General features: G+C 44.2%; 2 protein-coding genes across 5 annotated transcripts in view; one reads left to right on the top strand and one right to left on the bottom strand.

Annotated features, from left to right (window-relative positions):
* LOC129380054 (uncharacterized) overlaps positions 1 to 18,484 on the top strand; it is a 59,768-nt gene extending 41,284 nt beyond the window's left edge. For all 4 annotated transcript variants that reach the window (XR_011890756.1, XR_011890757.1, XM_072285111.1 and 1 more), the window contains 2 exons: positions 1,169 to 1,286; positions 18,335 to 18,484. Coding sequence is in view for 1 of the 4 variants with exons in the window: in XM_055065281.2 (XP_054921256.1) it covers positions 1,169 to 1,176 (8 nt within the window). In the remaining 3 variants the exon portion in view is untranslated. The remainder of the gene's footprint in view (positions 1 to 1,168; positions 1,287 to 18,334) is intronic.
* Positions 10,650 to 25,831, bottom strand: part of LOC126518982 (E3 SUMO-protein ligase ZBED1-like) — a 33,335-nt gene continuing 18,153 nt past the window's right edge. Inside the window, exons 3-4 of the mRNA XM_072284642.1 lie at positions 11,718 to 11,896; positions 10,650 to 11,411 (exon numbers count right to left, since the gene is read on the bottom strand). Coding sequence (XP_072140743.1) covers positions 10,660 to 11,411; positions 11,718 to 11,896 — 931 coding nt within the window. The 3' untranslated portion in view covers positions 10,650 to 10,659. The remainder of the gene's footprint in view (positions 11,412 to 11,717; positions 11,897 to 25,831) is intronic.

The following is a 25,831-nucleotide window of genomic DNA, read 5'->3' on the forward strand; positions in this document are numbered from 1 at the left end:
AATACAAGTTACAAAACTGCGGTATACACAAGAGGCAGTAATCCATAAGATACGTTTAAGGTGTAGTTAAAGAAATTGATTATGTACACAATAGAATGAAATAAAATAAAATGGCACAGAAATAAATGGTGACACAGGTACGTCATAATTGTGAAGCACGCAGTTCATTTTCGGCTAATGCTAAAAAAGTAGTTAAGGTTGAACTGTTTTTAATACTAGGGTCCAGCTTATTCCATTAACGTGTCATCAAAGGGAAAAATGAATGACTATGGCTTTCCGTATGAAATCAGTGTTCGTTTAATGACAGTTAATGTTTATGTCGGGTGAGTCGTCTTTGTGCTATAGATAAGTATGTGGAACTGTCTATTTTCTATTCATTATGAATAAGTTGATACATAATTTTGAATCGCGCAAGATTGGCTCGATTTCGTAAGGTCAGTATGCCGGCCTGTTTTAGCAATTCTGTGGGTGAGTCCGTTAACCTATGTTTGTTGTAAATATATCTTAGTGCCTTCCTTTGAATTGCTTCTAGTTTATTAACGAGTTCTTTGGCGAAAGGAAACCAAACAACGTTAGCATAGTCTAATACAGATCTAACAAATGTGTTATATGCTAGTAGTTTTGCGTTTGGGGGTGCTAGCCTAAGACGCCTGTTTAGGAAAAACCTTTTTTGTGCGTTCGAGTTAACGTTGTTAACATGGCGCTCCCATCTGAAATCGTGTGCTAATATTAAGCCAAGGTAGTTGCACTCCTTCACTTTGTTAAGTGTGGCTTAAGTATATGGCGGGAAAAAAGAGAATAATACATGAAGCCAGGTTTATTCCCTGCATAGCTAACTGGCTAAACTGCCTAACTGGCTATTACTGGCCGTCCAGTTTCAAAAAGAGAGCCACTAGGATTCATCAACTCGCCATCTCCTTGAAAACTGCCAAAACCCCTACTCACGCACATTGGAATTCGTGCACGGAAGGCAAATGTCGGTAGATATTTGAAAGGCCCTTGTGGATTGTCGGCGTTTGCCATGTCATCCATTTCTTGTGCGTGTCAGGAGTCGTGAGTGTCATGCGATGATAGAGAATGTAGAGGGGCGCGAGAATGCCAAGCGTTCGTACAGTGTGATGAAGCGCTCCTGCACTAAAATTACGCGTTTTTTACTTTCGAATCGCAGCACCCTAGAAGACGGAACAGCGGAGAGAGAAGACAAAGGCAGAGGCGGGTGAATGTTCAAGCACCTCCACCCTCCCCACAAGCCACTCGGGCACCTGCAAGGAAGAAAATGCGCTATCGTGAGTTTGTCTTGATACAACCTAATGTTGGGCTCCTGTCCACTGTGAAAGTTTGTGCTTAACGGAACAGGAAGTGGAGTACCTGTATCCCAACATACACCACAAGCGCAAATATAACATCAGTACACATCGATAAATTACATCATTCAATGTCTGTAAGCGTCTGTCATGTTCACGTTGAAGTCATATTTGTTGATCTACCGCTCAACAGACTGTATCATTAGGACTGAGTGAAGCGTACGATGGTGAATCGATCTTCATCCGCAGGCGGCGGCCCTAATGTTTTTTTCGTCCACTTTTGTTTCCGTTTAAATAACCATTAATGCGGTTCAACTAAAGGTAAACTTGTCTTGCAACTCGCAGTTAAAAGCCCCTTGTAATATTAATTATAGCAATCCCCGCAGGGGCGTCTGCGTAAGCAGGCGTTTGGTGTGTTGCGACACCACGTACCCGAGCACTCGAGGGTTGGACCCTCCCGCGTGTAGCCGTGCGCGGCTTAGTCGTGTCCGGGGAAAGGGGGATCCTGGAGGTTGAGCCGAAGCCGGGTGTTCGGACCTTTAAGGCCCCCTGGCGGAGGCAACACGCCTTTTTGGCCTCTGCTTCACGTAGACGGCACCTCCGGGCTGACCCACCTGGGGGAAATCGGCAGTCGCCTTTTCCTGTCCTCCTCTCCAATCTTCGTCTTTCTCTCCCACTTTTACATCTTTCCTGTCTTCTCTTCACTTCTTATTACTTCCTTTTTCCACGGCGGCAAGGGTTAACCTTGTGTATGTGCCCTCCCTTGGGTATAATATATTGGGTTATAGTGGCAATGCACGGTTGGCGCCTGCAGCCTTACGCGTTAAGTTCTGCAGCGTCCCCATGTTGGGCTCCGTGGTGGGTGGCCGCCATTGCCGCCGAAAAGAAACTGAAATACTATGGGAACACCCGCATTTCCCCGTCTACTTGATCGTCACCCTCAGAAGAGGGGACGCCCCGATGACTTAACTACATATTTGACCCGCACAAAAGAGAATTACCCGAAATACCATGTTGTACATAGTGAGAACGCTGCAAAACAGGCGAGACTCATTTCACCATTCATAGTTTCAAGATCCTTGACCGAAGCCTTAGGGTCAGGTTATAAGGTGACGAAAATGGCAAGCGGAGATCTTCTTCTTGACATCCCCCAGAAAAATCAATATGAAAAGCTAGGCAGTCTGGTAACCTTTGGTGACATACCAGTTTCTGTTACACCACACCGATCAATGAACAGCTCACGCGGAGTCGTCTCAGAGGCAGACCTTCAGGATTTGACAGAAGCTGAACTCTTGGAAGGGTGGAAACATCAAAATGTGACCGATGTAAAGCGTATTATCATTAGACGGGACAATAAGGAAATTCCAACCAAGCATCTTATCTTAACATTTGCATCCAGCGTACTCGAAACAATCGAAACAGGATACATCAGGTTAACTGTGCGACCATATATCCCCAACCCTAGACGGTGTTTTAAATGTCAGAGGTTCGGCCATGGCTCGCAGAGCTGTCGTGGTCAAATAACTTGTGCAAAGTGTGGAGTCCAGGGCCACCCTTCCCACAACTGCAGTGGCACACCTCACTGGGTGAACTGCAGTGGTGACCATGCTGCTTACTCACGCTCCTGTCCGAACTGGAAGAAAGAAAAAGATATAATCACCCTTAAAGTCAAGGAAAACATTTCGTTTAAGGAAGCTCGTAAACGGTGCTCACCTTTTCACAGCACACCCTATGCTGATGCGGCGCGTCGGGGGGCAGCGTCGCAGTGGCCAATGCCAAGTACCCAGCCCGCGTGCAGCGAGCAGGTACCTTTGGCTCCTGCCCCCAGGGTGGAAGTAGGTAAGCCTACTCCATCCAACCAGCAACCAGGCCAGGCTACCCTTGGGTTGCCGGCCCCACAAGAGTCATCTGCGGCAACCTGCGCTACGCGCAGCGACCCCGCAGGGCCGATAGAGGCCACGAAGGTAGGCGCAGCCGAGGCTGCCTCGACCTCCCCGGCCCCTCCCAGCGCTGGCAACAGCCGGCGCAGCCAAATCCCCCAGGGAGCCCCATCGACCTCCGGGCTGGTGGGCGCAGGGGTCTTGCCCTCCAAGACGGGACCCTCGCTAGTAATTTCCCGCTCGCAAGAGCACGTGTCCGGCGCCTCACAAGAGGCAATGGACACAACACCTATCCCCACGGCGCACCAAGCGCCTAAGGAGCGGCGAGGCTCCCTCGAGCGCTCCAAAAAAGGCAAAACCCCGGTTACAGGGCCTCGCAAGAGCTCTGTAATCTAATTCAACATTTCTGTTTCCGTATACACAGCACCAATTTACATTAAATATGGATACACAAATCATACAATGGAACGTCAGAGGTCTCCTTAGAAACCTTGATGATGTGCAGGAAATCATCCACCAACACAATCCAAAAGTGCTGTGTTTACAGGAAACACATTTAAAATACAAACACACAAACTTTCTCCGTACTTATGTTACGTTTCGTAAAGACCGCAATGATGCCGTCGCATCATCGGGTGGTGTTGCGATTCTCACACATAAAAGTATAGCATGTCAACCTTTGCAGCTTCCAACGCCCCTTGAAGCAGTGGCGGTGCGAGTTGTTCTTTTAAACAAACTGATCACTATTTGCTCGCTTTATATACCCCCACATTACAAATTAACTAAACATGAATTTCAGTCCTTTATAGATGAATTTCCAGAACCCTATGTTGTTCTTGGCGACTTCAATGCACACAACCACCTGTGGGGCGACCCTCGTATAGATGCGCGAGGTCGTCTTATTGAACAGTTTCTTTTCTCTTCTGGTGCTTGTCTTCTGAATAAGAAGGAAGCGACGTACTATTCTCTTGCAAACAGAACATTTTCTTCAATAGATTTGAGCCTAGTCTCCCCGTCACTACTGTCTGAACTTGAATGGGAAGTTAACGACAATCCTTACGGAAGCGACCACTTCCCTATACTACTAAGAACATATAAAGAACACCAATGTCTACCACAGGCTCCCAGGTGGAAAATCGATACAGCCGACTGGGAGAAATTCCGAACTCTCACCAGGATCTCTTGGGATGACATGTCCTCTTTAGAAATTGATGCTGCCGTTCAGTATTTTACAGCCTTCATTATAGATGCCGCGTCTAAATGCATATCTGAAGTAAGTGGTTTCGCATGCAAACGGCGCGTCCCGTGGTGGAACGACGAGTGTAGGACCGCCCGTAAGAAACAAAACAAAGCGTGGGGGTTGCTACGAACCTCTCCCACTGCGGAGAATCTGAAGCAAAATCTGAAGGAAGGAGAACACGCCGACAGGCCAGAAGAGAGAGCTGGCAGAAGTTTTTATCGGGTATCAACTCTTATACTGAGGAGGGGAAAGTCTGGAACAGGGTGAACAGGATAAAAGGACGACAAACTTATTCACTCCCTCTAGTAAATACACAGGGCGGTACACTGAAACATCAGGCCGACTCACTTGGGGAGCACTTTGAGAGTGTATCAAGCTCAAAACATTATTCGCAATCCTTCCTAAAATATAAACAAATAGAAGAATGCAAGCCACTCGTCAATAAATGCCGACAGAATGAACCGTACAATTGCCCTTTTAGTGCTGCTGAGTTGAAAGCTGCCTTGAGCGCATGCAAGAGCTCTGCACCGGGATCCGATAGAATCATGTATGAAATGCTCAAAAACTTACACAATGACACGCAAGAAACACTACTTACACTTTTCAACACTATCTGGGACGCAGGGTACCTTCCAGCGGCATGGAAAGAAGCCATTGTGGTCCCTATTTTGAAAGAAGGGAAAGACCCTTCTTCAGTGGCAAGTTACCGCCCGATAGCCCTCACAAGCTGCATGTGTAAGGTATTTGAAAAAATGATAAATCGGCGACTCATCCATTTTCTTGAACAAAACAAAATGCTTGATCCCTTTCAGTGTGGCTTCCGAGAAGGGCGCTGCACAACCGACCATCTTGTACGTATTGAAGGACATATTCGTGACGCGCTTGTACACAAACAGTTCTTCGTATCGATATTCCTCGATATGGAGAAGGCGTACGATACGACCTGGCGCTACGGAATCTTGAGAGATTTGTCAGAAATGGGCATTCATGGTAATATGCTAAACGTAATAAAAAGCTACTTGTCCAGTCGTACCTTCCGGGTGAAAGTCGGCAATGTACTGTCACGTCCTCTTACATAAGAAACTGGTTTACCCCAGGGAGGCGTGCTCAGTTGCACACTTTTTATTGTTAAAATGACAACGCTTCGTGCGTCCTTACCACCAGCCATCTTGTATTCCGTCTATGTGGACGACATTCAAATAGGCTTCAAATCCTGTAACCTCGCAGTATGCGAGAGACAGGTACAGCATGGCTTGAACAAGGTGTCAGGGTGGGCAGAGAAAAATGGTTTTAAAATCTATCCTCAAAAAAGTTCTTGTGTGCTGTTTACAAGGAAGAGAGGCCTAGTTCCGGATCCTTGCTTACAAATTTGTGGACAACTGATTCCTGTAAACAAAGAGCACAAATTTCTAGGTATTATACTCGACAATAGACTCACTTTCGTCCAACACATTAAACAACTCAAAGAAAAGTGTCTGAAAACAATGAACCTAATGAAACTTCTATCCCAGACTACGTGGGGTAGTGACAGGAAGTGCCTAATGAATCTGTATAAGAGCCTCATCCGGTCACGATTAGATTATGGTGCCGTGGTATATAACTCTGCCGCCCCAAGCGCGCTAAAGATGCTAGACCCGGTTTACCATCTAGGCATCCGTTTAGCCACGGGCGCTTTCAAAACAAGCCCAATTGAAAGCTTATATGCCGAATCGAATGAATGGTCTCTCCACCTACAGAGATCATACAACAGCTTTACATATTTCCTTAAAGTACGCTCTAATCCTGAACATCCATGTTTTGATACCGTTACCGATATGACGTGCGCTACACTTTTCAGCAACCGTCCCTCCATAAGACAGCCTTTTTCGCTGCGTGTGAAGGAGCTTAGCAATGAAATGCATGTCCCACTCCTCGAGCATCGCCTAATGCACACAATCAAGCTCTTACCTCCCTGGGAGTGGCAGGTGATACAATGTGACATATCCTTTATAAAAGTCACAAAGCACGCTCCTGAGGCTGAAATCAGAATGCATTTCCTAGAACTACAGCACAAGCACTCCTGTGCAGATTTCTACACAGACGCTTCGAAGTCAAATGCCGGGGTATCCTATGCAGCAGTCGGCCCATCCTTCTCGCAATCCGACGTACTGCATCCCGAAACAAGCATCTTTACGGCCGAGGCCTGCGCATTACTCTCTGCCGTGAAACATATAAGAAGATCAAAACTTTCAAAAGCAGCGATCTATACAGACTCCCTAAGCGTCGTGAAGGCCTTGATGTCAGTCTATACACACAAAAATCCTGTACTTAGTGAACTCTACACCGTCTTGTGTAAAGCGTACATATCTAACCAGCGTATCATTATATGCTGGGTGCCTGGCCACAGGAGTATTGAGGGTAATGTTCTGGCGGACGAGATGGCCACGTCAATCGCATCGCAAACTGTCGACCCTACCGCTGCGGTGCCTGTCACAGATCTGAGGCCTTTCTTGCGAAGGAGATTGCGGGACCACTGGCAACGCATGTGGGACGCGGAAACGAATAATAAGCTCCACCTGATAAAACCACAGTTAGGATTCTGGCCCTCTACTACAAAATCGCGCCGAACAGATGTCCTATTCTGTCGGCTCAGAATAGAACACACGTTTGGCACCCATAATTTTCTACTAACCGGAAGTGAGCCTCCAACCTGTGGTAGATGCGGGGAGAGGCTGACCGTGCTCCACGTCCTTCTGGAGTGTCGCGAAGCCGAATTTGAAAGAACGAAACATTTTTCCTTAGCTTACAGACAGCACATCCCTCTCCATCCAGTAATGTTCCTCGGCCCAGAACCGCTTTTTAACACAGACACAGTCCTAGGTTTTCTGAGAGATGTGGTCCTACATGTTATTAGCCCCATGCATTCCTAGCGCTTCCTCTCTTTAGAGGATGCCGCTGGGATAGTTGTACGGTATAGCACATGCCTCCAGACCCTTGTGTTTCAAGGGCTCTGGAGGCAGTAGTGCTCTAGCATTTATTATAATATGATATATTTTACCTATTGTATAATTCTTTTTAAATGCATCGAAATGCTCATAGTACAGGTCATATGTCATCGCCATAATTTTATTACACAGATTTTACGCAATGTAGAGCGTATATTTTAAGGCCCCTTTACAGCCACGTCACACCAATTTCATAGTAATCATAGTTACACTGCACACCCACTACCACAGACATGGCGCTCTTTGGCCATTCCTGGCCCTTGCGCCATAAAACCCCATACATCATCATCAATTATAGCAATGCTGGCAAGTTCAACGCAATTTTCAGTAATGACAACCTGAAGACTAACCTGGCTGTTTTTCTTAGCCGATCCTAGAGATAGAAGGTAGGGCAGTCATTGTGGCAATCGGAAGTTGCAGGGTGAAATGTGTCATTAGGTACGTCCTACTGGAAATGTGCACTTCCCTACTGAACATCTTTGGTACCAACTAGTGCTTGCAAATATGCGTCAAACCGGATATCCGGTTTAACCGGAGGCAAATGAATCCGGTCTCGAAAACCGGTTATCCGGATTTTAAGAAACGGATATTCAAAATATCCGGTTTAGATAACCGGTTAGCCGGATATTCGGATATTCGAATCTACTAGATTTTCCCGCTCAAATTAATCCAAGCGTCAACTATTCTCGTCCAAGCGCCAGTGAATTTAATTCAGCTGCCATACATTTAAACTCAGAGCCCAATAATTTAATCCGGAGATGCATTTGCGGTGGTGTTCTAGGATGTTCAAAATAATGACGAAATGTTATAATTATAAGTTTATAATGTTATAATGTTAATGTTATAATGTTAGAATTATAATTATAATGCGCTGACCAAACATAGCTGAAGAGCTTTCTTGCGGAGCATTTTCATGGGACTGCAGAAATGCCTTTCCCGCGTGAAATATCATCTAAATATTGCACTGATATGGACATTGCTTCTGTTGACAGGGTCATGCAGAACGTAGCTATTTGATGGATTTGCTGACATGCATTGAAACAAAGGGGCATCTAGCAACAAACTGGTGATTCGTAAGCTGATAAAAACAGGCTGAAAAGAGCGTCACGCTACCTCTCATCATTTTGTTTTGTTTTTTACAAGGCCCGTTAGCATGGATATCAAAGTGAACGAGCTTCGAACAAGCTCTGCGATTATAGCCACGTAACGCATCTGACATTACGTGGAAGAGGGTGTTACGGGATCTCACGTAACGTTCGCCAGCATATTGCTGATTCTCAACTATATTGAAATGGATATCAAACGATCGGGCTTCGAAGGATCTCTGTGATAGTATCCGCGAAGGGTACGCTACACCACGTGGCGAAGGATGTCACGTGGCCTTGCATACCCTTCGCAAGCCCAGATGTGATTTACAAACAGAGTGAGATGAGTGTCAAACGAACGGGAACCGCAATAGTTATGCGATGGTCGGTATGCAGCCAACGTCAAATCAGGTGGGAGACGCTGTCCCGTGACCTCACGTATATTCGCTGGCCCTTGCGTGATTCTCAATCACATTGACATACATATAAAACGATCGGGCTTCGAAAAAGGTCTGCGATGGCACGCACTTCGCGTACGCAATACCACGTGAAAAAGAGTCACCTGACATCACGTGACTTTAGCCAGACTATGGGCAATTACCAACCACGCCGACATGGATATCAAATAAATGGGAATCGCGAAAGCTATGCGGTGGTACCCACGTAGCGAAATTCAAATCACGTGTTAAAGGGTGTCACGTGACCTCACGTACCTTTCGCAAGCCCGTGCATGGTTCCCAACCAAACTGACATGGATATCAAACGAGCGGTCTTTGAACAAGTTCTGCGATGGTACGTATTTCGGGCACGTCAGACCACGTGGAAGAGAGTCACGTGACATCACGTAACTTTAGCCAGACCATGGGTAATTGTCAACCATGCCGACATGGATATCGAACGAACGGGGAAATCAAAAGCTATGCGATGGTGTACACATAGCTAACGTCAAATCACGTGACATCACGTATCTTTCGCTAGCCCATACATGATTCCCAACCATACTGACATGGATATCAAACGATCGGTCTTTGAACAAGGTCTGCGATGGTACGTATTTCGCGCACTTTAGACCACGTGGAGGAGAGTCACGTGACGTCATGTAAGTTTAGCCAGAATATCGGTAATTGCCGATCATGCCGACATGGATATCAAACGAGCGGGATTCGCAAACGTTATGCGACGGTACCTAATTGCTTGCAAATATCCGTTAAACCGGCTATCCAGTTTGACGGATATCGGAAAGTGAATCCGGTCTCGAAAACCGGTTATCCGGTTATCCGGATTTCAAGACACAAATAATCAGGACAACTGGTTTGATTAATTGACTAGCCGGATATTATAATATTTGGACATGAATATTTGGAGTCGCTAATAGGTTTTCATTCAAATTCTCAGTTCTACTGCATGTATCCTCGTGCCACATGCACAGCTGATTCTTTCAGCTTCTATAAGATTGCGTTATCTTCCCCAAAGTACAAACAAAAATGATGACGCGACCTTGTCGCGAAAGGCCCCTAGTTCATTGGTCTCCCTACGACGCTGCACTCTTCCTACATGAGGCGTAGCCCACACGTAACAGCCACAGCGAAGCCGTTCCAAAGCGAACCGGTAAGGAATACGGCCTCGGAATGTCAAAATAAACAAAGAGGATATATGTAAATTTGGGAAACGGACCCTCACACACAGAATGACTTGGGAGTGCGCTTATTACGTAAAGAAAATTTGCATTTAACTGTGCCTACTTTCTGAAGGATATGCCTACTCAGTACTGTTTTTACCTTGCTATATAAGCGGATATTTTGTTCCCGAAATTGACCTAACAAATTACAACGTCAGACATCAGGAAGGAATGATGACTGCTTCTCTTTCTTCAAAAAATTTGGTTGTGAACAAAATCGCTTAAGGTGTAGAAAATTCTCTTTGGAGCATCAAAGAAATATAAGATGTGCATTTGAATACCTCCTTCAAGAATGATGTGAAGCATGGATGTTACGTTCACTCGAAAAGATCGTGGAGTGCACAGAAAACTTAGCTAGAAGGAAGATGCAAGGCGCCTGGTTCGGTTATATGACTTCTTTCTTTCCACAGACGAATACTTAAAGGGTGAAATGTATGGGAAACATCGTGGGTAATATAGAAGATTTATTTATTCGACTTCTGTCGTTTTTAGATATCCATGTACGCCCTATTTTGGTACAAGAACACAAGGGAGCTCACATTTTCCGGTAAAAGGCAGCTTCTTTTGGCAGTGATTATATTTCCAGCAGTTGAAAATACGCGCTCTGAACTTGCAGATGAGGCTGGGATGCACATATATTTTTTGGCAAGTTCCGCCACTAGGGGAAATTTGGGTTCATTGTCCTTCCACCATTTAAGTGCGTCCATGTTGTGCCCCAGCTGGGGCTCGGAGAGGTATGCGTCAAATTGAGCGGACGGGTCACTGACGCGCGGCTGTTCATTAAACAGTATGTCGAGTGCAGTTGCTTCGGTCTGGGTAGTACCCATCCCGCTTTCATCAGCCGAAGGCGACAAGAGATTTAACATTTCTCTAACATTGCTACGAATTGCCTCTCTGGCATCTGGCTCCTCATACTGGAGGCATTTGTACCTTGGATCGAGAAAAGAAGCTCTCTGGCGTGCAGACACCGACCTCTGCTGGGCGTCCCAGTCCAAGGAAAATCGCCTAGATATCTCCATCCGAACTACTTCTTTGAAATTCTCGACTTGCAAGTCACCCGTGCTCTGAAGCTCTAGTTTCTTCACTACTGCTTTCGCCACTGGCCGAACCGTGGAGACAGGGGACACCGTGTCGCTGCAGAGAATGGTGGTTGCAAGTTGAAGAGGCTCAAGGACCTCACAAAGTTCACTGATTACATTCCATTCTTGCTGACTGATCTCTAGGTTCTGCGCTTTTTTTGCTGTGACAATTGTTCGGTCAGCAAGAACACTTTGTATAGCAGACCGATGCTTGATAAGCTTTGTAAGCATCTGGTAAGTCGAGCTCCATCTTGTCGGACAGCTTTGCATGAGGCGCTCTGTGGGTAAGCCGAGTAGCTCCTGCCGCCTACTCAACTCATCGCTGGCGACGGTCGAATGCCTAAAGTGAGCAACCAATCTTCCGCTCTTCTGGCAGAGGCCATCGATCTCCGTGTTAGACAGAGCTTTTTTGATACTCAGGTGGAGACTGTGCGCTGAACAGGTAACGTCATTTGGCTCTAATATACCTTGCAGCGCATTCACAGCATTAATGCCATTAGATGCATTATCAGTGACAACAGCCGTTACCTTGCCGTCCAACTTCCATGCCGAAATTACTTCTTGCATTCGCTGCATGATGTTTTCTCCTGTGTGGCGTTCTTGCATCTCCTCCGTTGCTAAAGTGAATGCTTGCGACTTCCACTCGCTGTTCAGAGTGTGCGCAGTCACTGTAATATATGAATCCTGCGCCCTCGACGTCCAACTGTCTGTGGTGAGGGCAACAGTTGTGGCTGCGTCGATCTGAGACATTATCTTGTCTCTCAACTGATTATGCAGAAGTTTTATTCGATTTTTCAGCTTAGCAACTGAAGGTGGCCTATAACTTCGCTCCACTACTCCCATAAAATGCCTAAATCCGGCACTGGCTGTGAATGCCAAAGGCAACTGGTTAACAGCGACCATTTTTGCTAGCGCCTGGTCAATCTCCTCCTGTCTTTCAGTGCACATCTTCCGTCGTTTTCGAGGCTTAGGCGCCGCAGACGGCCCAGGATCAGTAGCAGAACTGATAGTTTCATTACCATCAGCCGGATCATCACCAGAAACTTCATCAATATCGCTGACACCCGAAGTTGGTGGCAGCCTGAAAAAAGTAAATATAAATCGGTGAAATCCTCTCTACGCCACTGATTAGGACAGTTATATAATTGAAAGAGTCCAAAGAATTTTATTGAGTAATTTTTAACTAAATAACAGGTCTACTAAGTCTAACTCAAATTAAAGTTTGGTAATCATGTGTAAGTATCATCAACAAACTGAGTTTCTAAGGCGACCATCAAAAGGAGGCAATTTGGGGGCATTTGGGGGAATACTTGAGGCGAAATTTAATTTTTATAGTTTAACTGTGCGTCCTGAGCCTAATAGCAAGCGCGAAAAAATATGTTTCTCATGGAAGTTATAGAATCTATTTCGCCAACAAAGCTATCAGTTAGGGCAGGTATCTGAAGCATTCCTCATTCAGAAACAAATTCATGGCAAGAAAACTGCTCTGAAGTACGTCCTCCTAAAGATATATCATCCAGAGAACAACGTCGTTTCGAAATGTTTTCTTGCTATTAATTTGTTTGAGAGTGACGAATGCTTTAGATAAAAAAAGGCACAGAGATCACGTTTGGTACAAAAACTCGAGTACCTAAACTTTGCATTCTATGAAGGGGTAATGGTGACGTTCGTGTCGAGTAATGGCCATGATATGTTCAAGAGAGTCAGGCGCGCAAAACATAATTTCTGGTATATCTGATGAGCTGGGTAGACTCAGTCTTCGCAAGTACGACAAACTTCTTTAATAATAATTTTAATGACCATGGATTAAATTACGTGAATGCGTAAGGGAACATTTATATCTCCCCAAGGCCTGCTGCGAAAAGCAAGTAATCCATCGAAATGACCCATTTCAACAGGTATTCGAATAGAACGTTCTACTTACGTGTTACGGTTTGCTGGCTTCTTTAGAAGTCCATGTTCATTTCGAAGGTGCATAGCGAGAGATGAGGTTGACATATTAACGCGAAACTGCTCATTACAAACGCCACACTGTGCCGTGGTGCCGTCCGAAGATCTTTCGGCATGTTGCCATACCCAACTCCGCAACCTGCCCATCACTAGTGATGAAGTGATCCAGCACACCACTATGGTGGCTAGAAGAGTAGGTGTGGGTGTCCGGACCGGTCCGTCTGGAGCATAGTTCGCCACTTCTCCGCACCATGAAGCAAAAGTGGCGCTTCGCTCAGTGCAATGGTTCTCAGTGGCGCATGTCGTCTGGTACTTCTGGCAGACGGCGTGCAATAAATGAAGCACGCAGAGTGAAAAACTCATCTGTAGCCTTCAGTTTGTTCAATGAGGAGATACGGGTCTCTGTTATTGCGTGTTTGCAAGTTGCTAAGATATGTTGAAGCTTCTACGACCAATAGGCGAGCGGCATTGCTAGCGGAAGCTCATATCCGATGGCGAATAAGCGGAGCCCGCACCAAAGAGTGGCGGCATTTCTGCTTCAGAAAAGATCAACATACAAATTTATTTCTTCGCTCTGAACTATAAATCATGGGGGCCTAACGCAGCAGTGGACACTGCTTGTGGGTGAAGGACACTTTTAGGAACAGTTCTTCAAGCGCTATTTTACCCATGTTGTCGACTACGATAAGTTTCTCAAAGATGCAATAATATGATGCTTCCGCTACCTATCTATAATATGATGCCCTAGTATTTAAGGGCGAACATCATTTGGGACTGAGATTACGTCACATCATTATGATCACAAACCGTCGGAGAGATCAGAGCACCAAGCTGCGAATGAACCCTTTGCAGATTGCGACGTCAATATTTCTGTGTCGGCGCTTGCGGGGCTACTCGTCGCGTACATATTGAATCATGCTTGGCCACTAGATCTGGAAGTGGAAGGTTCCACGGCTGCTGCATATTCTATTTTAACGAAATGGTTGCTTTACATCACGCTCAATAATTATAGCTCGATTGGAAGCGTGCGAATTTCTGTGCAAGGAACTGACGGCTGCACCCCATAACTCGGAGGAAAGGTAAGTTCGCTTGTTCCTGAAATATTGCGAGCTACAACGTAAACAAATATAAGGATACATTACTACTCTTAAAAAAAGGGGACGACAGCAAGGCTTAATAACAACGGGAGTTGTAAATTCAGCACCAAGTGGCATATCCTTGCTCCAACCGGAATTCTTACCCGCCGTGATGGTTGAGTGGTTAGGGCTGTGTTGCTGGTGATGAGGTCGTGGATTCATTTATTTGCCAAAGCGGTCGCGTCTTGAACGGGTCGGAATACAAAACGCTCGTGTACTTAGGTTGACGCCGATGCTAACGACAATCAGGGTACTCCGCAATGCCCCGCGATGGTGTCTCTCATAGCTATCTCATGTGATTCTGGACGTTGAACTTTATTTATTTGATATAACGAAAATTGGCTGCAGGAAATCTATTAAAAACATCTCAGTAGTTCACAGTCTAAAACTCAAAAATAACTCCGCACTCGTTCAAAGCTTCTAAAGCTGTCAGGTTTTTGCATAGAAGCTGAAAAAAATGTTTCAGCACGTCGTGTTTTCTGAAAATATCACAAGTACCCATAAAGCTTTGCTTGAGCTTGACATAATGGTATTTTAAGCATATCAGCGATATCCTCAAACAGGCATTTGAATTTCCTGCGTACAGACACTCTTCCCTACGTACGGACGACGACGCGTGCAGGAGAGCCATTCCACTGACTGCAGCGCCATTTTTTTCGTCATGATGCGGAGAAGCTGTGCATTACGCTCGGTCGGCGCATTTACTCCTTTGCCACCATAAAGACGCAGTGCTATTTCTCCAGCGCTCTTCCTCCTTTTCTCCAAGCTGTTATACATGGTTCAACCGAATTTAGTGCACCACTTGCTAAAGAGATTCGTTAACAAGAAGCCAGATTGAGAAGCCTCTCTTTTACGTCCGATGGGAGCAGACGACGGACAGACAAGAAAATAAAGCAGCTTCGCGCCATTCTCGAGTTCCAAAAGCAATCTTTTTCGTTCTTTTGTTGTTTGAAAAGAGTTGCAACTTAAATTAATTGCTTCCGTCTGAAACCCGTTGTCCTGATTATCGGTGTCTTGAAATCCGCATAACCGTATAACCGGTTTTCGACACCGGATTCGCTTCCCGATATCCGTCAAACCGGATAGCTGGTTTAACCGGTATTTGCAAGCAATTAGGTACCACCCCATAGCTTTTGTGATTCCCGTTCGTTCGAAATCCATGTCGGCATGGTTGGCAATTACTCATGGTCTCGGTAAGGTTACGTGATGTCCGGTAACTCTCCTCCACGTGGTCTGCAGTGCGCGAAATGCCCACAGTCGCACACCTTGTTCGAAGCCGATCGTTTGATATCCATGTCAGTATTGTTCGGAAGCGCGCATGGGCTGGCGAAGGATACGTGAGGTCACGTGACGCCCTTTCCCACGTGATTTGACGCTCGGCTCTTGAGTACCATCGCATAGTTTTTGCGAATCCCGCTCGTTTGATATCCATGTCGGCATGGTTGGTAATTACCCATGTTCTGGCTAAACTTACATGATGTCACGTGACTCTTGTCCACGTGGTCTGAAGTTTGCGAAATACATACCATCGCAGACCTTGTTCAAAGACCGATCGTTTGATATCCATCTCAGTATGGTTGGGAATCACGCATGGACTAGCAAAAGGTAGGTGAGGTCACGTGACACCCTTTACCACGTGATTTGACGTTAGCTACGTGTACACCATCGCACAGCTTTTGATTTCCCCGTTCGTTCGATATCCATGTCGGCATGGATGGCAATTACTCCTGGTCTGGCTAAAGTTACGTGATGTCACGTGACTCCTTTCCACGTGGTCTGAAGTACGCGAAGTGCGTACCATCGCAGACCTTGTTCAAAGCCCGATGGTTTGACATCCATGTCAGTATGGCTGGGAATCACGCATTGTCCGGCGAAAGATAGGTGAGGTCACGTGACACCCTTTACCACGTGATTTGACGTTAGCTACGTGTACACCAGCGCATAGCTTTTGATTTCCCCGTTCGTTCGATATCCATGTCGGCATGGTTTGTAATTACCCATGTTCTGGCTAAACTTACATGATGTCACGTGACTCTCGTCCACGTGGTCTGAAGTGTGCGAAATACATACCATCGCAGACCTTGTTCAAAGACCGATCGTTTAATATCCATGTCAGTATGGTTTGGGACCATGCACGGGCTTGCGAAAGGTATGTGAGATCACGTGAGACCCTTTACCACGTGATTTGAATTTCGCTACGTGGGTATCCCCGCATAGCTTTCGCGATTCCCATTCATTTGATATCCATGTCGGCGTGGTTGGTAATTGCCCATAGTCTAGCTAAAGTCACGTGATGTCACGTGACTATTTTTCACAAAGTATTACGTACGCGAGGAGCGTGCCATCGCTAACCTTGTTCGAAGACTGATCGTTTTATATCCACATCAGTGTGATTCGGAATCACGCAAGGGCCAGCGAATATACGTGAGGTCACAGGACAGCGTCTATCACGTGATTTGACGTTCGCTACGTGCGTAGCATCGCATAGTATTCGCGGTTCCCGTTCATTTGACACTCATCTCACTGTGTTTGTGAATAGCATGTGGGCATCCCAAACTTACGCAAGGTCACGTGACATCCTTCACCACGTGGTCTAGCGTACCCTTCGCGGGTACTATTACAGAGTAATACTTGTTGGGGGGCTAGTTGGTGCATGTTTCCAGAAGAGGGTTATAGCGCCGAAAAAACACAACACACAGCAAGCGAGACGGGATGCGCCTGTCCCGTCTCGCTTGCTGTGTGTTGTGTTTTTTCGCCGCTATAACCCTCTTCTGGATACTATTACAGAGCTGCTTCGAAGCCCTATCGTTTGATATCTATGTCAATATGGATGACAATCAGGAATATGCCGGCCAATATTACGTGAGATCCTATAACACCCTCTTCCATGTCATCTCAGATGCGTTACTTGGTTATAATCGCAAACTTTGTACAAGCTCGTTCAATTTGATACCCAAACACGGCGTGATACACCGGTGATACCCAAACAAGGCCCAAACAACGGGCCTTGTAAAAAACAAAGCAAAATGATGAGAGCTCACGTGACGCTCTTTTCAGCTGTTTTTATCAACTTGGGAATCACCAGTTTGTTACTGGATTCCCCTTTGTTTCAATGCAAGTCAGCAAAGCCATCAAAAAGCTACGTTTTGCATGAGCCTGTTGACGGCAGTAATTTAATGTTCATATCACTGCGACATTGCCATGATATATCGCGCGGGAAAGGCATTTCATTAGTTCGACGAGAATGCTCTACAAGAAAGCCCTTCAGTTTTGCTTGGTCGGCGGAAAATTACGATATTTCGCTATTATTTTGAACTGATATAACACTTCCGCAAAAGCATCTTTGAATTAATTCACTGGCGTTAGGATTAAAATACATGGCGCGTAGAATATATTATATGGCGCTGTGATTAAATTGACTTACGCCTAGAATAATATAGCTGGTGCTTGGAATAAGTTCAGGAGGACAACCTGTGGTACTATTTTAGAGAGAACAGCCAATTCGGAAAGATAAAATTAAAGAACGAAAGGTAAGGAACGAGACAGGAAATCGGGCTCGCGCGAGCGGCTGCAAAAATAACCGCAAGAGACTAACAGAAGAGAGGAAAAGGTAATTTGTGCAGACGTACAGATGCACAAATACCAGGGTATTCGAATATCCGGCTATCCGGATATCCGGTTACTAATAACCGGATAACCAACCGAATAACCGGTCACTCCGGTTATCCGGTTTTCAAATTCGAATAACCGGCGAATCGAATAACCGCATAACCGGTTTTTCCGCAAAACCGGTTTGACGTTGCTGCACTAGTACCAACTTGGGTAAGCTGATTCCAAAACCCGTCAGGCTCTTAAGCTATCTGTTCACCTTTCTCTGTCAAAGTGGAGGGAGAGTATATTATATGTTACAAAATTTGTTTACACATTTAGGAAGTTCAACCAAACCTTATATATGCAACGGTGTAAGTGCGTTTTTTTTTTTTTTTTTTTTTTTGCAGACCTGATGTTGCCGCTCGGAAGACGCAACTACTCAGGGACACGGCGATGACTAGCCGCGTTTTTTATTGATGAATCTGATATTCTGCTCGCTTTCTTTCTTTATTTCTTTTTGTTATTATTAATAAAGCTTCTTTCTCTTTGAAAATACACTTCAAGTGTCTCACGCGCAAGAGCGTCACTGACTTCTTTGCTAAATGTGCACTCCAACTACTAGAAGGGTATTCTTATACTACGTCTGTGCAACACTCTACGTAGGTGTATCGCATCCGTTCCTGGAACTTGTTATGTACGCTGCTTGCCACAGATTCAGCTAAATAATGAGATACAGCATTGTAGTCACTGGAATTCAATGTGAAATAGTATGCTTCTCTGTTAAATTCTCTGAAAGAGAAGGAATTTAATATGTAATGTGGCTCATTGTAAGAACTAGGACATTGAATTTATGAGAAATTGCACTTGCAGTGACATGGTCTCTGCAAAATATATGCCGGAGAAGATCGTCAACGTACACACGTGGTTTCATGATCGAACCCTCAGAATCGTAAGCAAACGGGAGTGCAAATTCCAGTGAATGCACAGTAATTTTCCCTCAACGCCCTGCCTTGAAAATATCTGTAATAACACTCGTACTTCGATATCATGCCCGCCGGGGTTGCTTAGCGACTATGATATTGGGCTGTTAAGCACGAGGTCGCCTTATTGAATCCCGTCCATGGTGGCGCCATTTCGATGGGTGCAAAATCCGAAAACAATCCTGTGCATAGATTCAGGTGCACCTTAAAGAACCCCAGATGGTCCAAATTTCCGGATTCCCCCACTACGGCGTGCCTCATAATCAGATCGTGGTTTTACTTTAATTTCACCTCGAAAACATTCAGAGTCATGGTTATCTCAAGGAAACACACTAGCTACCAACATTAACCCCACTAATAACTAAGCGTGAAAAGCTTAGTAGTGAAGTGTATTTTTTTCTATGGATTTGTATTCTTCAGCTTTTGTTTAGCTTTGTCTCCAAAGAAAATGTAACTCAATGTGCTGGTACTTTAGGTTACACCCGCATACGTAGTCCAGTGCACAAATCGACCAACTCACGTATAGATCAATATATGCCACATACCTCACAGCTCAATACCACAATGGTCAACATCAAGGTACTCTATTTCCGCACCCAATTCACCCTTCAGAGCATCCCTGCGTGACATTTTATAGATCTACTGAATGTCATGAACTTCCTTTTAATACTTCTTTGGTCTTCAGGTGAAGGTATGTCGTTCGCGTTACAGTCTAGAGAGAACATTTGTTGATCAGACATGCTTTCACGGTCAAAATCATCTGTACAAAAAACGTCACGTGTATAAGTGGATCCTTCTAAAGCGTTTACCCACATTGAGATAGCTTCTGTATACCAAAGTCTTCGGGTAATATTCTTCTCAGTTTCCGTATCAATGATCAATAAATGTGCAATGAATTTCACAGTCTCGCCAATCTGCATTCACAATTTACTGAATTTGTGAATTCTTGGCTCATTACGAGCCCCAGCACCTCGTAATAATTTGCCTGCAGCCTTCTCTAGACTAACAGTTTAATCCATTTGCACGGTATTATTGTGCTCGTGACAGAACCTAACATTCTGCAGTTTCCTCCAACCCTAACCCAGTTTCATAAAAAATGAGTGTTTTGCTGAAAAGACATCGATATTTGCATAAACACTCCCTGTATGCCATTTAACACTGCATTACAATGCATACACCTGAAAAAGGGCACCGTATAATCGCAAGGTATGCAAATCTTAAGAGCCGCTTGTGTAGTGGCCTCAGTGACAAGCGCACTCTAATTATGACGCTGTGAGCAATAAAGCAGGGAGTTACTTAATGTACTATTTAAATTAGGATAATGCCAGATAAACAATGTATTCTGTATAAAATAGATACCAAACTGACACAAAACTGGTTTGTGGTGTTGTCAAAAGTTACCAATTAGAATTACAACATAACTGTGGCTTCCCTAGCACAAAGAGCTCGTTGTGGGCCCTAGAGCCCAGTTTTTATTGGGAGTCCCAACGTTTCTGCTAACCGCATAGGCTTGGTTTTCACCCTGAAATATTTTGTCGCAACCTTATATGTACAACTGGGACTCCCATGCAGAAAGTTGGTCGATCAGACTACAGCTACGGAACTTCCTTCTTCGTGCCACCTCAGCGAAAGATACAGCTGCTTACACAGGGATTGGCGGACTCAATGATTCCTAGTGTTGTTCCGCACGACTTAAAATAACACATCAACAGTGTAAAACAAATTTTCCGTCAAAATTATTACTCTCTTTTAATATCAGTCCATGCACCTAGGAGAAATTCATTGAGGGAGTACCGACACAAAAAAAATGAGTGCCCCACTTTTGTGCTTTTTTAGGTTGGCAACCTCAAAGTTAGGTTTTGGAGCCTCCATTCCTTGACCAGCACAAATAATTACTGAACATTTTATGCAGCTAGTTTCAAATGTGCTCCAAGTGTAACAATATTGTACGTGAAGTCGGAGACTATTCATATCGAAGAAACCATCGTTGGAATTCATGCGGTGTCCCGAACAACTCAAGAACGAGACAGTTGGCTCTACGCAGTAGTTGACTGATGTAACGACCTTGTCAATAAAAGCCATCAAATTGACTCTTCCAATAGAGCGATTCCTTCTCAATTGCAGCAGCACTCTCTCTCCTGTTAGGCTATCGAGTGTTAAATGATTTTTGTTTTCGTAGCATGACCATAGTGAGTGTGTATACGTCACCTGTTTCTTTTTCCCCCTCCCCATGTCTAGGGTAGCCAACCGGGCACGTTCTTGGTTAACTTCCTACCTTTGCCTCTTAGTTTCTCTCTCTCTCGCTCAATTGTGTCACCATGAGACCACCGCATCGTGTATTAGTTACATGAATAGACTTCTGTTTCACGTCCACAAGCACTCTACACGTTTTGTATATTTGCAGCTGTCATACTAAAAGCTAATATAATGATTAAAATTATTTCTGCATAATTAATGGAGTAATTGAGGCTCCATAGTATAATTAATTACCGAGTGAAAAGCTATCACTTCTTGGTACAAAAACGAGATAATTTTTTTGCTGGTATAATCCTAAAAAAACCTAAGTACTCTGTGGACAGCACAAACAGTGACAAACAACCTTATGACCATTCTTTTAATGTCAAATTCACATTACATATAGCAAATTTCATAAGGAAAATGCATTTACCTTACTTACAAATAGCGCAACCTAACACTTTCTTTCCTGACGCTGACAGCATTCAAACACTGCAATTTCGCAAGCTAAAGTTCATACTTATAACAAATTTCAAAAGCCGGAAATTCCCCACCAATAAATGTAAGCCTAGCTCACTTTCATACATGCCAAAAATACACATTAAGAATTTTACGTAATTAAGGTTATAAGATGCATCGCATTTACCTTTTAGGCGCAGATCGCGCTCAAGCAGCAGCTTTGTCAACCTGTCTGTCATTGTTTTGATAGAGTGTGGAACCATGTTAGCACACGTTGCGTTGCTCCTAGCCGCCTCTCAATTTAAGAGAACATTGATCACCTGATGTAGGTAGCACAAACGACTACATAAATTAGAATATCGATATAACAGCACGTTGGTTATTAACAGCCTTAAGCTGTACTGGCGTATGTACAGTTTAAATGTGATACCTCACTATTCAACGAACAAAATGGAACTTGTTTTAGCGTTGTTTCTTGCCTCAAGTTTAACGTCATCGCTTTGTCTCTGCAGCCAAATTAACCGTAGATTACTGTAAGCTCATATTCCATGACGGCTATGAATCGCTTCATCCAACGTTTTGCTTTAGCAGTGAGAATGGCAGAATGTCATGTGAACAGTGGCAGCCAACCATAATTTAAAATGCGACCTCCTAGTGAAGGCAAGTGCTCTGAGAAAAAAAAAAGCAAGATTCGTATTCTCAGAACAACAAACATTGAAAAGATGCAGAATATAATAATTACGCACTACTCTGTGACAACGCTGCAAGTGACACAGCTGTCTTGAGAGTCACATGGGATAGCGCAACGCAGAAACTATTCTGTAAGCACAGAACAAAGGCCAACTGACGGTCAAGGTATCTTAGCTAAGGACTTTTTTAAATAAGTTATACGCATTCAACCAAAACAACACACGCAAAAGTAAAGTTCACGATGATCTTCGGACAAACTTTGTAATTTCACACAGGAACATTGAAACGAGTCACGCAGTAATAAATTTCGTAACCTTGAAATTGCTAGTTTCATTTAGCTAATGTGCATAGGTGATATCTTTTGCACTCAAAACAGCATGCAGTGCCTTTCAGATTTTTTCAGCACTTTAAAAGTTCAGTTTTAATGAAATGTTACATATGTCTGCTTGTTAGCCGTTGATGATTTTGTTTTGCACCGTTGTGGCTGCCCTTGAAAGAGCATCCTAGTCTTCTGCAATTTACTGTGATCACTGTACAAAAGAGACCTTAGCTGCAGGCGGGCGTTATCTTCGGTGACCGCACTTGTTTGATGCCGCACTTGTTTGACGAGAATAGTGAACTAGTTCGCTATAATCGCGACATGTCGATCAAAAACGTCGTGTAAAAAGCAAATGGACGGCTCAAATAGACTTGCCAAACAGAGTAAAAGGTGTGTCGAAATTAATATTTAGCGACATCCAAAAAATATTTCAAAAAGAATTTTGTAAACATTTAAGACCTACAATTCTCTCTCAAATCTCTAACCTTGGAATTTTGTTGCCGCATATATACTTCCACAGGGCATTGTTGTATGCTTATATAAATAAAAAAGCAATTGAGCAGCGGTAAATTGTTTCTTCATTATTTCTCATTTCTCAGCAAAAGTTTATGGAGTTTACTAAGATAATTTGTTCGATAACACAAAGGACAGTGCTTTGCTCTTCCAGGCTCGAGCTTGCTGCCTGAGGACAAGAACAAGCAGGATCAAAGTATGAACAACCAAATGAGGGATGCATTGGCTGTAGTGAAAATCGGGAGACCACTGGGAATAATTCCAAGATATTCACCAAGCCAATGCTTCCAAAAGCGATAACACTCAAAGCTAATTGTACTGCACAACAGCATTCGAGTTAAGCCAGAGAGGCTCTCAAGTATTGTCGAGAAAGGGCAGGGAACACATGGAGCCAGGCTCGTTTGTGGCATAGGATATTTCTAATGCAGCGAAAGAAACGATCAAGAAAGTAACTCACAGGAAATGTTTCAAATTAACTCTAGTGGTTTCATTGTTTTGAACTATAACGAGAACCGCGAGTCTGATTTTGCGAAGAGCGCAAAGTGTTCCGTCTGTATCTTCTTTATAAGTTATTTAATCACCCGCTGTTACGCAACAAACTTATTTCCCCGCCTCCGTATGTATCGCCCAGACTAGATCATGTTCATAAGGTCGGCATTCCATCATCCAGATCGAACGCTTTCTTGCAGTCATGTTCTAGCGGCCACCATCGGAAAATCCCACTTATTCAAGAACGTCATAGCTAACAGTGTGTAACTAAGAACCTTTTTCTTCACATTGTTCAACCTGTAATCACGAATGCAGGCCAACTTTGTATATCTAGGTGCCATTCGTTATTTTCTTTTGTATATATATTGTCTTGTTTTGTTGAATTTTCCGTTTGGCTTGTAACCACTTCCCTCTTTATTTCCGCAATGTCCCTGGGGGTACGCTCAATAAATAAATAAATAAATAAAACTCGCCGTCTCCATAGAAACTGCCATCCTCTACTCACAAATACTGCCAGATGCGGGAGTCGCGAGAGTCATGCGCGGAAAACGAATGTAAAAGTCGCGAGAAAGTCAAACATCCGAACAGAGTACACAAAAAAGGTTCACTTGCGTCTGCGTCGCCGATACATCCCACCTTTTTCGGTGCTTAAGATGTTAACTGGGTAACAAGTTCATATGACAAGATTATAAGAGCGCAAGTAAATAACCTTCATCATCATCATCATCATCACTTATTATTCCCTTAAGGGCCCCATGTAGGGTATTACATAAGGAAGGGGGGGGCAAAACAATAATACACACATCGAAGGAATGGTCATGTACCAAGCAAAAAAAGCAACAACTGAAAAGACACTAAAAAGAAAAGGTTTTTGCATAATTAGTGGCGAATATGGGTGGTTAGTAACCCGAAATTTCCAACGGTTTCGCTCTACAACAACGGATTCCGGGAGCGAGTTCAAGCAAGTTCTATTGCAACGGGAAGGAAGGATTTGTTGAAAGCGTTTGTAGAACCATGATGGTGTCGGATACATAAAGAATTGAATAGACGATGTGATGAGCGCACGGGTGGAAATAAAAGCGAGGAACGAAGGTCAGGAAAGCTATAGTACAATTTATGGAATATGCAGAGTTGCGAAATTATACGTCTTGATGCTAAAAGGGATAGACCAATAAGATAACTAAGTTAGTAACGCTGATAGTGTTGTCCTATTTCGATAAGATAAAACGGGAGGCACGATTTTCAGTGTCAATCAAGTATGCAGACGCATATTCTAATTTGTTACGGATGAAAATTTCATATGCTAGTTTACGAATCGATGGAGGAGACAAGGATAGGGATCTTTTTTTATAATTAATCTTCAGGCATTATATTTAGTCTTCAGGCTGTTATTTGTAGAACGTGGTTCGACCAATTTAGTTTGTTAGCGATGATAACGCCAAGGTAGCGGTAACCTTCACATGGATATTAATAACTGCTTAGGTTGTTTTCGAAGTAGGATGGCGATATTGTTCCCTTTCGACAGTCATAGGGCTCCAGAACGGATTTTCCTGGTTACTTGACTACATACCCACTCGAGTCGCAGATGTCGGTCACACCAACCCCACCGTCCGACGACATATGTTCGCAAAATGGGAACTCATAAGGCGCCCACGTTAATTTAACGGCCATCCCCACCGAGATCAGGGACAATCGCGCAGGGTATACGCAGGCTTACCGACGATTGCTTGTGCCATATGATGTCCATCAACCCGGGCCACCAATCTCGGCAACATCTACCTTCGAAGTTGATGTCTCCCACAAGCAAGCCGAGCGTTTTACTATCTTGAACATGGCTTCTGGTGGTTGTTGCTTAGCTTAGAGCTGCATTTGTATATTTATTAGGACGGAATCCTTAGACGGCTCCTGGGACGAAAAAATCCGATGTCCGGTGCTACGGCACCAAAATTCATAGGGAATCGCACGAACGACCAATGGTGGGAGTCGAACCCACAACCTTTGGGGGGACCACGATCGATGGTCTAACTCACGACATGTGGCGCTAATTAATGCACTCGAACCACGTCGGACGTATGCGGCAACAATCCAATCTGTACTCTTACAAAGATACGGCGGATTTATATGGACAAATATCTTGTGTAACCGAATTCCGCAATGCTCCACACTACCTTATGATTACAGCGCTTAGAATACGCACTCAGCTGTTTAATATACACTAA

This window comes from Dermacentor andersoni, chromosome 10 (assembly GCF_023375885.2).
Source record: "Dermacentor andersoni chromosome 10, qqDerAnde1_hic_scaffold, whole genome shotgun sequence".
NCBI classification, from domain to species: Eukaryota; Metazoa; Arthropoda; class Arachnida; order Ixodida; family Ixodidae; genus Dermacentor; species Dermacentor andersoni.